Source organism: Pseudophryne corroboree, chromosome 3 (assembly GCF_028390025.1).
Source record: "Pseudophryne corroboree isolate aPseCor3 chromosome 3, aPseCor3.hap2, whole genome shotgun sequence".
Taxonomy (NCBI): domain Eukaryota; kingdom Metazoa; phylum Chordata; class Amphibia; order Anura; family Myobatrachidae; genus Pseudophryne; species Pseudophryne corroboree.
Window position 1 is genome coordinate 490,047,656 of NC_086446.1, and position 14,768 is coordinate 490,062,423.

The 14,768-nt window shown below is 44.1% G+C and overlaps 1 protein-coding gene across 4 annotated transcripts in view; it reads left to right on the plus strand.

Moving 5' to 3' along the window:
* Positions 1 to 358: 358 nt before the first annotated feature.
* Positions 359 to 14,768, plus strand: part of MAP2K4 (mitogen-activated protein kinase kinase 4) — a 74,366-nt gene continuing 59,956 nt past the window's right edge. Inside the window, exons 1-2 of one of the 4 annotated variants that reach the window (XM_063960945.1) lie at positions 359 to 554; positions 7,510 to 7,542. In XM_063960945.1, the coding sequence (XP_063817015.1) occupies positions 452 to 554; positions 7,510 to 7,542 (136 nt within the window). In that variant the 5' untranslated portion in view covers positions 359 to 451. The remainder of the gene's footprint in view (positions 555 to 7,509; positions 7,543 to 14,768) is intronic. The other 3 variants (XM_063960947.1, XM_063960946.1, XM_063960948.1) reach the window with 3 other exon arrangements.

Below are 14,768 nucleotides of genomic sequence, written 5' to 3' on the forward strand. Positions count from 1 at the left end.
GTAATAAATAATAAAATAAATAGCGAACTATAAGTGACAGGTCTAATGGACATGGCTCTGCAGCACCCAGTGACTGGCAGCTCTCTGAGGACAGGACGTACTACAAGTCTACAACAGCAGCTGGTCTCCCTCAGTCACTGCAAGTACATTAATAGGAAATATCCGGCGCAGATATTGCTACATACTCCCCACCTGCAGCAGAGGAATGTAGCAACCACCAGTACTAGCACCCCTGGCTGTGTGTCACTGTGTGTATGACTGTGCTGCTGCTGCTGCTTTGCAATGGGATCTAGCCCTTCCTGGTATTCTGCAGGCCGGGGGTGGAGGAGGGTCGTGACGTCACGCTGGGAGGCGGTGTTGCGACGTCAGACTGAGGGATTCTGGGAGGGGGCAGGCACAGTGGGGGTTGCTGCTGCATTGCAGCCTTCATTTGGAATCTAATATATTAACAATGGCGACTTCCAATCCCAGTAACAGTGGTAGCAGCGGCAGCAGTGCGGGCCCCGGGATCCCAGGACAGCCCCAGCAGCACAGCACAGTGAGCAGCATGCAGGGTAAGTTCTCTGCCGAGCCTCATCTTCTGTCACCCCCTAATCTTTGTCCAGCAGTGTCCCCCTAAATCTGTGCCCAGGCTGTGTGCCACCCTGATGCAGCCACACAGGACCAGTCTGGGCCCCCCTGTACCCAACATTCTGTATGTGCATTTTAATCTCATGAGCTATCTTGCTCCCCAGTTTCTAGCAATGCCCCCCTAAACTTGTGCACTGCCTGAGCACCCATGTCCAGACACAGTCCAGTGACTCCCTGATCTTGTGTGCCATCCTCATGCCAGGGTCTAGGAGTTCCCCTCCCCCTAAACCTGAGCTTGTATTTTCTAGAGCATGCTCACATATGTCCAGCCTGATGACCTCAGTACCTATGAACCCCATATTTTTTATATTATTCGGACCTGTGCCATAGAGTGATACTTTGTATTCTGGGTGCAAAATTGCTTTCCTGAGACCATCTTGAGTTTGTTGAGAACCCTCTCTTCTGCCCAATCTAGGAGCTGTACACAGCCTGAAACACCTTCTGATGCCCTCCAAGTGTACCCTGTTTTTACCTTTTAGTATAGACTCTCTTAACTTTTATCCTGTCTGGTTACCCTTACCTACCCAGGTGTCACCCCCCCAGTCACTGACATTCTGATCAGACCAGAATGCTGCAGCCCTCTTCCCTTAATGTCCGTATCACTGTGTTTCCTCCCACATCCCCTAATAAGGGTTTCACACAACCTTGTCATCTCTGCAGTGCCTTTTATCACCACAATTACGTGTTTTACCACCTGCAGATGAATGAGTGAGGGCATTGAGCGGTTGCTGTCACCCTCTTCCCTTCATCCAGTGCTATGGACTCGAAGTCACAGTTCCCACAGCAGTACTGTGTGCAATGCCCTCAATTCCCAAAGAACATAGGATCCTTCCACGGTCACCTGCAGATCATAGTCCCCTAATAGTGGAGTAAATACCTTCAACTCCTTATTAAGAGCACCTTGTGATCCGTGCTGCTAGTGTTACCAGACATATGCTTAACACAGTAAGCAATATTGGCCTACATGTCCATTTGCATACCTTTTTTTCATTCTGAACTTCAATTCAGAGTAGTGTATGGATTATTGATTGATGGATTAAAACCACAGCTAAGTGTTATACACATAATTGTGACACATGCTTTGAAAATACTCCGCAATGACTTGTCACCCCCTATCTATCACCATATGTCCCCTAGGAATACTGCATACTACAGTGACCAGCAGCGTCTCCTCTGCCATCCTTTCTTCTCACATAATCATGCAGTGACCAGCCCGATCCTCTTATACCGTGCTTTCCCCAGGATAGTGCAGATATCCGTGAAAATATAATTATACTGTATGGTGATCAGCTGTTGACACTGTTACCTTGTTTTGACTAGAGTACCACTGTAACGCCATGTTTTTTCCTTCAGAATTTTGCTGTTGCAGCCATGTTTGTGTTCACAATGGTGTTGGAGATGTTCCTTGTGTCACCATGCCATCCGAATAGCAGGTCACTGTTTCACCTCATAAAAACCAACCTGAAACTTATGCCACCATGCCACCACTGTGAATAATGTGGTGCCTTATATGAAATATACATGGTAGTCCTTATACAAAACGTCACACTATTACCATGTGGAATATAAAATTGCAGTCTCATTCCGTGAACATTACGCATTTTTGTTACTATAGTCTTATATGGTATATTGCCACATCCTTGAGAATAATACTAATTTTCTGTAACACAGCAGCAAACTGCTATTATATTATGATCCACTCCAGATACTTGGCTAACGCTGAAGTTTCCTTGAAATTTTAAGGGCTTGTTCACAAATACATGTTGAGGAAATTAGGTAAACGGGCAAGTTTAGTAAGAGGCAGTTTTGGCATCTCTAGTTAAAGGGGCAATAATATTTAACAGAAAATTAGACATGTTTTGAGTTCAATATTATTCCCCGTTTAAATCTAGTGGCTGAAACTGCTGAAGACGCAGCAGCTTTAAAGAACACTGCTTAGTAAATATATACCTTAGAGTAGAGGTTCTCAAACGTGGTCCTGAGGGCACCCATTGTGGACCGCGTTTGAGAACCACTGCCTTAGAGTGCTGGTCATATGTTTTTACCAATGCAATCTAAAGTATTTTGTACTTGGGTCAAGGGTTGGTTCTATATCGGAGGGGCTGAAGGGACCTTGTGACGTATTGAGGGGAGGAGCTACGTCACCAGGGGGAGGAGCTACGGGCGAACAGGGTACCCGAAAAGTACCCTCGCGGGCTCGCTTCGCTCGCCACGCTTCGGGCACGGTGGCTCGCTCCGCTCCGCTCACCACCTAATTACTAAAGGTAATAGTTGGTGGCGTGGATAGTAGAGGAACTATCCCGCTGGCCTAGCTCCTCCCCCTTGCGTCGTAACTCCTCCCCCTTACGGAAAAGGTCCCTTAGCCCACTTGATTCTAGCATCTACCTTGGGTCAAGGCATGAGAAGTAGATGTCTCAAAACTTTGAAGGCTGCATTACAATTGTAGAGCATAACAATGCTTTTTAAAATTATATAATATGTATTAAAAACTGGGGCACACACTTCATACAAATTATTTGATAATCAAATAGTATCCATTAGCAGTTCAGTGAAAGTTTTGGACCCTCAAGACCTTTTTCAAGACCTCCTCTCCAAAAAATAAAAATAAAAAAAAAATACAAAAAAAAATTTGTACATTCATACAAGCTCCAAATGAACAGAATATTGTGCTTGCCTGTCCACAAACTGCCATCATTATATAATATATTGGCTTTGTGTAAGTAAGTTTTCTGGTGGTCTGTGTATTCTTGCCAGCCCTCAGAGTGTGGAGAGCTTTGACAGGGAGCAGGTTTATGTCCTGGTGTTTAAGCCTCCTGATTGGACGCCTGCTATTACGGAAGAATAACACTACTGGGGTTTGTATATCGGCACGGCAGGAGGGACACCCCTGGTGTTATGCTATATTTTTAGTATTTCTCAGAATTTTATATAAAATACATTGGGGTCTATTCATGAAGCAGTGAAAAGAGTGGAGAAGTTGCCTATGGCAATCAATCAGCTGCTCTGTACAATTGAATAGTATGCTAATTATAAATGTTACTTCAATGCTGATTGGTTGCCATAGGCAACTTCTCCAATGGCTCACTTCTCACATTTCACTGCTTCATGAATAGACCCCATTGACATGTTTTCAGAGAAACGGCTTTGTTTGTGCCTTCTGAACATTTAATGAATAACAAAGTGCCACCAGTTGGTCAAAAAAAAAAAAAAGATTGTTTTACCAAGCGTTCATTGAAACTGCACTACACTAACATCTATAGCTTATTGTATAATGCGCTGTGTTACAATAAAGTACCATAGTAATCACAGTAGTACAGTGTTTCCCAAACAATGTTTTCAGGGCACCCCAACAGTTTAGGTTTTAAGGCTATCCATGCTTAGGCACAGATAACTTAAATAGTACCTTGGACAGTAGGATTTTATCATCTGTGCACAAGGAGGGATATTTCCAAAACCTGGACTGTTGGGGTGCCTTGAGGACCGTGTTTGGGAAGTATTTGAAATTTAATTCTGTTTAAAATAAAGTTTATGCTTGCTACACAAATTGTTACACTGAGAACAGGGTAGACATTTGTACTCTGCAACAAAAACAAAACCATGTTCAGGTTTGGTGACTAGACCAACTATAAGGTGCTGCAAAACTATCCTGCCCTTGTAGGCTGTGACTCGTTGCTAATATTAGGGTACTTACAGGGTCTGATTCAGAATTAGGAGTAAATAAAAGAACAAAACAAAAACAAGTGGAGTAATTTTGCCCTCTGGCAAAGCTGTTATACTGCAGGGGTGGTGGGGTGGGGGTGCAGATTCAAACTGTGCATAGAGATTTTGGGAAGCGGAGTGATCTAGCTTAATTCTAAGGGCCAGAATCAATTATACCCCTTTTACACTGACAATTTTATCCCGGGATTTTGCACGTGAACGCGCATCATCATCGACCTAGGTTGAATCCGGGACCATCCCGGGAAGCTGTGCAGTGTAAATGGGTATACCGGGTCAAGGCGACCCGGCACCCGTTCTCTGCATAGGAGGAGGCGGTGCTTGGAGAAGATTATCTCCAAGCACCGCCTCCGGTAGAGTAAGCGGGACACATTCCCGGGAATGACCAGAGCCTGCGAATGTAAAAGGGGTATTACTCACTGTGTTTACCACATGAGTAAAGCTCCCTGGGCTTCATGCCCAGAGCAATGAGATTGAATAGGTCTGCAGCTAATTGAATCTACCCCTATAATCCATTGTTAAAACCAAAGCTGCCCAGTATTTGATAAATGTATGTTAAAGTAATTATTATGACTATTTTTTTTTTTTTTTTTAGCATTCAGGGAAAAAACTAACTGCATTTGCATCATGGTTTGCTCCAGGAGCAAACTTGCATGTTTATTCTTAACGCCAAACATGACCCGTGATGGTTTTTTTTTTTTTTTTTTCTTAACTTTGTTTTTTTTATTTAAAAAGAAGGACCACCATGTGACCTGCAGTTTTCAGAGGCTACAAAATTCCTCCCCATACTAACAATTTGTATTTCAATTGTTTTTGGCCTGACGGAGAAGTTCAATTGCTGTCCCATTCGGACCTAAATGGCACTTTTCACACCGTGCCCAGCACTGTAATGCCATTTTGCGTAGCTAAACACAGCCCTGCAGGGTGCAATCTGCACAGTTAAAAAAAAAAACAAACAAACAAAAAAAAACAACAAATTGAGTAGCACCTCCCGATCTCCCGTCACTTTAGATGGGCGATCGGGCGTGCATAAAAAATTGAATCGCCCCCTTTTTAGTCTTAGAGCAGTTAAAACATTCTAGGAATCTATTCCATCCTGTCCCAGTAAATTATGTACATTAGGGGTTTACATGATGTGAAAATTAGTAAAGCGAGAGCCCGTTTATGTTGCTGTTCTATACTGACTGGTCCACAAAATTAATTTAAACACAGTGCTTAGTTAATAGTGAATGTCCAGTTAAATGTAAACAAAAATAATTCCTTGTGTCCTGAACTGAAGATATTGTATTCGGAGGTTGCTACTGGGTTACGTTACGGTAGACTTTTCTTGCACGGAGTTCAGGCAGCCATTTCTGCCCTGAGCCAATATTTGTGGCATTGCAGGCCATCTATTCACTTATAGCTAGTGGCGTCACTGCGACACCATGAACCACTAATGACTTGTAAATTGATTTTTTTTTGTTGTCATCGCACAAATATTACACAAAGAGGATGCCTGCACTGCCTAGGGAACAGCTATACTATTCAAGCTCCTATATCCTCGTCCCTATGATTATATTGTTGCTTGTTCACTGTTCTAATTGATAGGGAGTCTTAAATATTCTACAGAAAACTGAAAATCTTGCATTTTTTGGGAGAGCTATTCAGTGCATTACTCAGTCCCGGCACATGCTATGTTAGGTCCTGATTGTATCCGTTGTCAGTGGTCCATACGCTGCCTGTTTGAGATATGGTCTGGTTAGCAGGCGAAAAGAGGAGAAACCACTGATAACTTTTGGCAAGATTATCCTTATCCCAAAAAGTTATTAATGCACACCCCCATGTATCTGACGAGTCACCCAATGACTTCTGCACACCTGCAGCTGTTCCACTCCTTCCTGCTGGTAGCGTGTTGTCAATGGATTAAAGATGTGGGAGAGATTTACTGAGCCTTGGAGAAAGATTAAGTGGTCTATTTACTAAGCCTTAGATGGAGATAAAGTACCAGTCAATCAGCTCGTAACTACCATGTTACAGACGCTGTTTGAAAAGTGAAGGTTAGGAGCTGATTGGTTGGTAGTTTATCTCTCTACACTTTATCACACTCCAAGGTTTAGTACATCTGCCCCTGTGTTGGCAGGAGCACAAATAGTACATCAGACGCCACAGTGCTCTCCTCATTACCAATTTGGTATTTTTATTTTCTGTTTTTTGGGGGTTTTCCCCTCTCAGTTTTGTTCTTTTTGTTCTAGTTATTTTTTTTTACACAACAGATTTTTAAACGGCGACTAATCAACTTTTAACCGTCATTTATCTAGCACAGTCTCTGAAATGGCCCAAAGGTTTGATAAATGTTTCTGGTCCATTAAAGGAGTTGTATACCCCATTCTATGTGGCACTATTGCCTAATAACTGGAGCTGGACTGTGCTATTGTCATGGCAGGAGAGGAGAGAGACTACTCTCAATGTGTTATGGCGATGTGGTTTCTACTCCACATTCCTGTCCATGGATGTCTCAGTCCTTTAGACAGTACCCCAGGCATGCAGTCTCTTCTCTCTGCTTCTCATTTGAGGTTACTTCATGTTGGTTCCAAAATAATGTTATGGGCCCTACACACTTACAGATCTCACTGCACGATATGAATGTTCTCGTTTATTAATGAACGAGAACTCGTTCATATCGTTCAGTGTGTAGGCATCAACGATTGATGATGCGCGGCCCCGCGCTCGTTCATCGTTGGCACCGTGTCGCTAATGCATGCAGGCCAATATGGACAATCTCGTCCATATTAGCATGCACTGCTATGGAGCCAGGTGACGGGGGGAGCGAAGAAACTTCACTCCCCCCGTCACCTTCCCCCTGCTGCCGGGTCGGCCGTATCCGCCGTCGGGCAGCCGAGTGTGTAGGACCCACAATTGCTACATTGTGTATGTTACGTTATGTTTCACTGTATTGGGAAATAAATACAAATGTAAGTGTCTTGTTTTTGTAAATGTATTATTTTTTAACTTATTTACAGTTGCAAAATAAAGCATTGTGTTAATTCTGCTGTTGTTGGTGAAAAACCTTTATTGAGTATTGTAATGTGGTATATTGTGTATTTCCCCCAACCCATACTCTAGATATTCTGTATTGTTTAGTTAATGCTGTGAATGAACAAGAATTTGTGTTTTCTACTTTAGGCCTACAGATAAACTTCTGTGAAAGTGCACAAAGTAAGATCAGATTTTCTTTTAGCATTGTGGTACCTGTCACCTCCATCTTGGTATTGGGAATGTATCCACTGTCGCTCCAACTAACTGCTGTTTAAAGTGGACCTGTCAATCCCTTATACATTTCTCTGGTGTTTTTTGTCTAAATGACCTATTAAAAGGAATTTGCAAAAATAAAAAAAAATATTTTCATTTTAGGATTTGGTAATGGAATAAAAAATAAGAATAATTTGCCCAGTTTATTCCTAATATGAATGAGTTTTAATTTAAACACCTAACTCCACCCAAAACTGAAAATTCAACAAAAACTTTATGTATAATATTACTTGCCTAGAGTCTGTTAATTCATCTTGTCCTGAAGTGAGGTCTTCTTCGCTTCTGTGAGCAGCATGTTGTCGTTGGATGCTGTATTGTCGGGTAAGAGCCCACCCCTCATGTCTTCTGCTGTCGGGGGATAATACCATTCGCTCTATTGGTGGCTTTTATCACAGCCTTTGCTATAAACATCAGCTTCCTGCTAGCAGGAATGGGGTAACATCGCGGGATCCTGTTAGCCGATAGAGCTGCCAGATTGGGTGACATGACAAATCCCACAAAAGTTCTATTTTACATTAATGTATAACTTCTATGCGGAGTTCCTAAACAAACAGACACTGGAAATTTGGAAGTAATTAACCTTTCAACAAAAACAAAAAAATGAAACTGGAAACAAAAATAACACTCTACAAAGTTCACATCGCCTAAGCCATAGTTCCCTGTCAAAGACAAAGGGGCCTAATTATCAAGCCTCGTTTCCTTTAATAGTGACCCTCTTTCTTTTCTAGCTATTTGTGATGCTTCCGAATCTTTCTCTTCCCTGTGTGTTGAATATTGCCACTGAAAATGGTGAGGCGGTAGTTCCATGGCTTAAAATGCCAATCCTCTCTGATTCACATGCAATAAAGGTCATTTTGAGGTACTTTTGAACTAGAAAATGTTTGTGACAGGTTCACTTTAAAGAGATTTGCCATAAAAAATATGTACGTACTGTATAAATATGTTAAACTTTTCCCTTCTAACTAGCAAGCTGATATTTTGCACACTTTAGGGAGTTGTGTATGCTTTTATATTTAAACATGACTGGTCAACCTGTCAAACATGTTCAGCTGAGGTTTCTTGTGATGACTCCGCCCATCCGTGAATTAATTTATACACATCCTGGCGTTGGCAAAGTATGTCACATGTTCCCTTAGGCCCTATTAAAAAAAAAAAAAAAAAGGGGGGGGAGAAAAAAGGTGTTTTATATTATTTATCACACAGACATGCCAAAGATCTTCAGCCGTCGAACTACAATTCTTAGCATGCTGTAACTCGACAGCTGGAGAGTATTGGGATGACTAGATCAAGTAATGAGTATTTTAATGACCATGTATTTGCTGAGGCTGCAGGAAAGTCTTTAAAGAGGCTCCCAGATAACCTGCACTGGATAAATGATAACATTTGCCAACATTGAAATCCGCAATGGCTTGCTGGTTTAAGGGACTAGATTTACATATTTACTCTTATTTTTAATTTTGTTTAATGTCGAGTGACCCTTCATTTGCAGTAAAGCAGCAATCCTGTTTGGAGTGGACTGTCCAGGGTGGCCACTTTCTTCCTAGTAATCTGTATGCATTGCAGACTTTTTATGCTGGAATAATTATTGAACTGTGACTGATTGTAATGCAGAAAGGAAAATAATGATAAAAACCAGAATTTGGATTGCTGCTTTTTTTTTTTTTTCTTACTCTAAACTTATTTTTATTTATCACATTATCATTACAATTGTCAAATGCTTGTTTTCATGTATTAGAGCAGTATTAAGTACAGGATAATAGCAACTGTGTATCTAAAAACCTGCATCGAGGCCCATGGCCCAAAGGACTACCTGTATGTATGGAATTTTCAAGCAGCAATGCGATGTAGCTGCTTGCCAGGATTGAAATAGTGTGCATATAGGGTATGGATCCTTGGGTCGACAGTCATTAGGTCAACCACTATTGGTCGACACCTGGAATATGTTGACATGGAGAAAAGTCAATATGAGGTGTTTTTTTTTTTTTTTTTGTGTCTTTTTTTTTAATTATTTTTTTGTAAAGTGACTAGGAACCCCAATTAGTGCCCAATCGTAGTCCACGTGGATCGTAAAGTATGAAAAAAAACAAATGTGAAAAACTCATGTTGACCTTTTCATGTGTCGACCTGATGCATGTCAACCAATATTGTTCGACCTAGTGAGTGTCGATCTAAGTGTTGTCGACCTAAAGACCAGAAACCTTGCATATATGCTGTACGTGCATGTATCTATATAACTGAGCCAAGTATGTTCAATTGCAGAAGATGTAATTAATGTGCTTATGGGAGGAGTATAACTCTAGAAATAAAAATCTAGTCTGGGAGTGTTTATCAAACCTTCTAAAATGAACAAGTGGTGCTACCCAAAGCAGCCAATCAGATTCTAGCTTTCATGTTGTATAAATTAAATGTTTGCCTCCATTTGGCGTATTTAGTAGGTCTGATAAATCATCTTCTTGGATTGCACGCCAAGCCTAAAGGTAAGAAGAAGCTGTAACACACTAGAGACCACTGCATAAGAATAGTCGTGATCTGTATCCCCATTCCCCATGCTGTTTGCTGTGTAATAACCAATCATTCTGTACTAGTTGAAAGCCCGTCAAAATGACGGACATCAGGGCCGGATTATAGGGTGGGGGGGGGTCGCATCTCACACAGGGGCTGGCGGGTTTCTAGAAGTCCTGCTGCTGGGAGCTTGGGCTCTGTCAAGCGGAGGGTGTAGCGTTAGCCATATATATATATATATTTCTGCAGCGGGGTACACTGGTATTCCACAGGGAATGACATTGGGGTGTAGAGTTGGTCCTTGATCAGAGGCACCAACAGGCTAAAGCTTTGACTCTTCCCAGGATGCACTGCACCGCCTCCTCTATAGCCCCGCCTCCAGGCACTGGAGCTCAGTTTGTAAGTTGGTGCATGCAGTGCCGGTTTCTAACAGGTGGGGCTGCGCTAGGCAGACCTGAAAAGAGCTTTTTTAGAAGACTTCCAGGGCGGCATTCTATGTCTTTATGACATGCTGGGCTGCGGTTCCATCACCTCCCTCAGCGGCACTGCATACTCCCGCGGCCTTGTTCCTGGGTACTTGCAGCAGAGACACACCGGTTTTCTTCAAGCACACCACCGCTGTTATTCTCCATGATCGCGTGGCTGCACTTGAAGAGGGGAGGTAAGGTAAATCGTGATCTGATCGCGCTCTCTCTCTCTCTCTCTCTCTGTCTCTGTCTCTGTCTCTGTCTCCTCTGTAGATCCGCCTGTATCTTCAGCGCTGTGCATTTACAGACACTTAAGTATACAACATGTCATTTTAGACAGTTAGTTAAGAACAAGTGTACTGCTATCTGAATATTTAGTACAAGTATTCTGTGATATACATCCAGTGTTTACTGTGCGTTGTTATATCTGTATACATATATATACATACATACATACATACCTATATGTAATTATTAGTCCAGTGCAGTTTTATTGTTATATGTGATAATTCCTGCATTGTACCTGTGACTGATTGCCTATAGCTGCTGTGTGTATTCCACTCTTGTGTATCACACGTTTGCTATCACTATATTCTGTAACCTGGGGAACTAGGTGCGTCAGGGTCTCATATAATATATAGTGCTACACATGGTATACTGTTTGTATTTCTCACTGTGTTTTTCAGTCGCCCCACACCACTTGTTTCCTCTGTTTGAGCTATGTATTTACTGTCCCAAAACACAGGTGATTATTTGCTGTTTTGTTTGTGTATGTCTGGCTATATTGTACTATTACTGTACATCCTAAGGCTACATCCCACATGATGTCTGCTACACAGGGTGGGACATTCGCGGACGCTCCTGCAGCATGCAGTGCTGTCGTCACAGATTCACCAGTGAGGGAAGTGTTAGCTGCTGGTTCCGGCACTGGGGGTCATACATCTCCCAGTCCGTCTGTGGCACCTGTGGTCAATCAGGACCCACCATGTGCAGCTTTTTCAAATATTTTGACTACGCTTGTAACGCGTGTCACGCCCCCTGTGGGGCCTCCTGTACCATTGCAGCCACATATTGTCCCTGTAGTTAATCCGCCATGGGCGGATACTTTGTCTGCCCAGTTACAGCAATTAAATCAGACTTTGGTTAGACAAAAGTCCACCTCACGTCTCTCTGGGGCCAAGGGGTCATCTAAGCAGGCCATTTCTTCCTCAATCCACTAATATTTTGGATAATTCTTCCGATGAAGATGGGGAATATACTGATGCGTCAGACACTGATACAGTTGCTTCTGATGAGGAATCTGCAACCCAGGTTGATGTTCCTGACCTTGTGGAGGCTATCAAGCTGATTCTCCAAATTGATGATGACGTTGAGCCTCCTGTTGCACCTAAGAAACCTGATAAGTTTAAACGTCAGGAGGTTGCTAAAGTAGTTTTACCATATTCTGACCTCTTAATTGACATATGTCCGGAATCTTGGTCATCTCCAGGAAAGAAGTTTTCCCTGTCTAAAAAGATGCTAGCTCGTTATCCTATCCCTGCGGAGTTGAGCAACAAATGGGAAAGTCCATCGCCGGTTGGCTCTCATGTCGCCTGTCTTGTGGTGTTCTCTACTCTGCCTGTCACCATGGTCACCTCACTGAAGGAACCGACAGATAAGCTTGTGGAGGGATGCCTGAAGCCTATTTACACTCTTACCAGTGCTGTACATAGACCCACTATGGCTGCGTCTTGGGCGGCAAAAGGATTTGAAGCATGGGTTCAGGCAATTGAGGAGGAGCTACCTCCAGGATTTTTCTGACACTGCCCGACCATATCTGTCGTATATTACCACAGCCTCTCACTATATTCAGGAGGCGGCCTCTGATGCAGGGGTCATGGCGGCCAAGGCTTCTACTACGTCTATCCTGGCCCGCCAGATTCTATGGTTGAGGTCCTGGAAAGTGGACCTGGACTATAAAAAGACCTTGGAGGTACTCCCTTTCAAGGGAAACATCCTGTTTGGGGAAGATCTGAATAAGATTGTGACTGACATGGCTATGGCCAAGACTGCGTTTTTCCCAAGTACTAATCCTTCTGCTCAGAAAGCTGATTACCACTTTCCGTTCCTTTCGACCTCCAAGTAAAGCAAAGGGTCAGGCATACCTGAGACAGGCTCGTACTTCCAAAACCACTAAACCCAAATCTAAACAATCCTGGCCGCCCGTCAGCCTGCTTCCACACAAGACAAGCCTGCTGCGTGATGGGGTGGGACTCCTCCTGGGGGACCCCAGGGTGGGAGGACGACATCTGCACTTCGCCCAGGCCTGGTTAAAGACCACTTCAGACTCATGGGTACGGGAAGTTGTCTCTCACGGGTACAGTACGCAATCTCTTCAAGAGGCGTCCCCCTTGCCAGTTCTGTTCAACGGTTATCCCCTCGGATCAATTGAAAGCGCAAACTCTACACCTGGTTGTCCAATCCCTGCTGGAAACAGGAGTGGTAGTGCCGGTACCTCTGCCCCAGAGATGCCGGGGATACTATTCGACCCTGTTTCTAGTTACGAAACCAAATGGGTCTTTCCGGCCTATCCTCAACCTCAAATCATTGAACAAGTTTGTAAGAGTGTCCAAATTCCGTATGGAAACTCTGCGCTCTATTGTGCTGGCCATGGAGCCCGAGGACTATATGGTATCCCTGGACATACAGGATGCTTACCTGCACATACCTATTGCCATTTCGCATCGGCAGTATCTGCGGTTTGCTATTGGCAACCTTCATTTTCAGTTCCAGGCTCTGCCATTTGGACTGGCCATGACACCTCGGATTTTCACCAAGGTAATTACCGTGATGATGGATTTTCTCCGTCTTCAGGGAATCAGAATCCTGCCATATCTGGATGACTTGCTGATTCTGGCGAACTCTTAAGATGTCCTCCTCAGTCAGCTGGAGATGTCGGTCAACTTCCTTCAAGTCCACGGGTGGCTCATCCATTGGAAGAAGTCCTCGCTGGTTCCTGCTCGGTGCATGGTACACCTGGGGGCGCTGCTGGACACACGCAGCCAAAGACTATTTCTGTCTCCGGAGAAGGTCCTGAAACTTCAGGACAAGACCCGATGCTTTCTCTCTCGCAAGAGAGTGTCGATGCACTCGGCGATGCAAGTACTAGGCCTCATGGTGTCTGCTTTCGACATGGTAGAGTACGCTCAATTTCATTTCTTCCCTCAGCAGAGGTTAATCCTTTCCAAATGGGACAGCCTGCCTCATCGGATCAGATCTCACATGATCTCCTTGACTCTGGAGATTCGTCTGTCACTGAGCTGGTGGCTACAGAACCAACAGTTGAGCAGGGGCCGTCCCTTCTGGATCTCCAACTGGGTCCTCCTGACAATGGATGCTAGTCTGCGAGGTTGGGGCGCGGTGTTGGAGCAACACTCTCTCCAGGGTCGGTGGACCAGGAAGGAATCTCTCCTCCCGATAAACATTCTGGCATTGCGGGCAGTGTTCAATGCGTTGACACTAGCCCTACCTCTTGTACAGAACAGGCCTGTTCCAGTACAATCGGACAACGCCACCACGGCGGCGTACATAAATCATCAAGGTGGCATGTGAAGTCGCATGTAAAGTCGCATGGCAATGATGGAAGTATCAAAAATCCTCCAGTGGGCAGAACACCATCTGCCAGCCAAATCAGCAGTGCTCATTCCGGGAGTCCTCAACTGGGAAGCGGACTTCCTCAGTCGTCGGGACGTGCACGCCAGAGAATGGAGTCTTCTTCCCGAAGTCTTTCGATTCCTAGTGGACAAGTGGAGCCTACCAGATGTAGACCTGATGGCATCTCGACGCAATCCCAAGGTTCCGGTCTTCGGAGCAAAGACGGGATCCTCAAGCAGCGCAGTAGCAATTCCATGGAACTTTCGGCTGCCATACGTGTTCCCTCCAGTGTCACTCCTGCCTAGGGTAATACGGAAGTTCAAGCAAGAAGGACGAATACTACTTCTAGTCGCTCCAGCATGGCCCAGACAGCATTGGTTCTCAGACCTGCAGGGTCTATCAATAGATAGAGCGTCCTCTTCTATTTCCTCAACGCCCAGCCCTCCTCGTTCAGGGCCCTTGTGTCTACCCGGACCTGGCCAGACTGGCTTTTACGGCGTGGCTCTTGAAGCATCACTCCTGAGAGCAAAA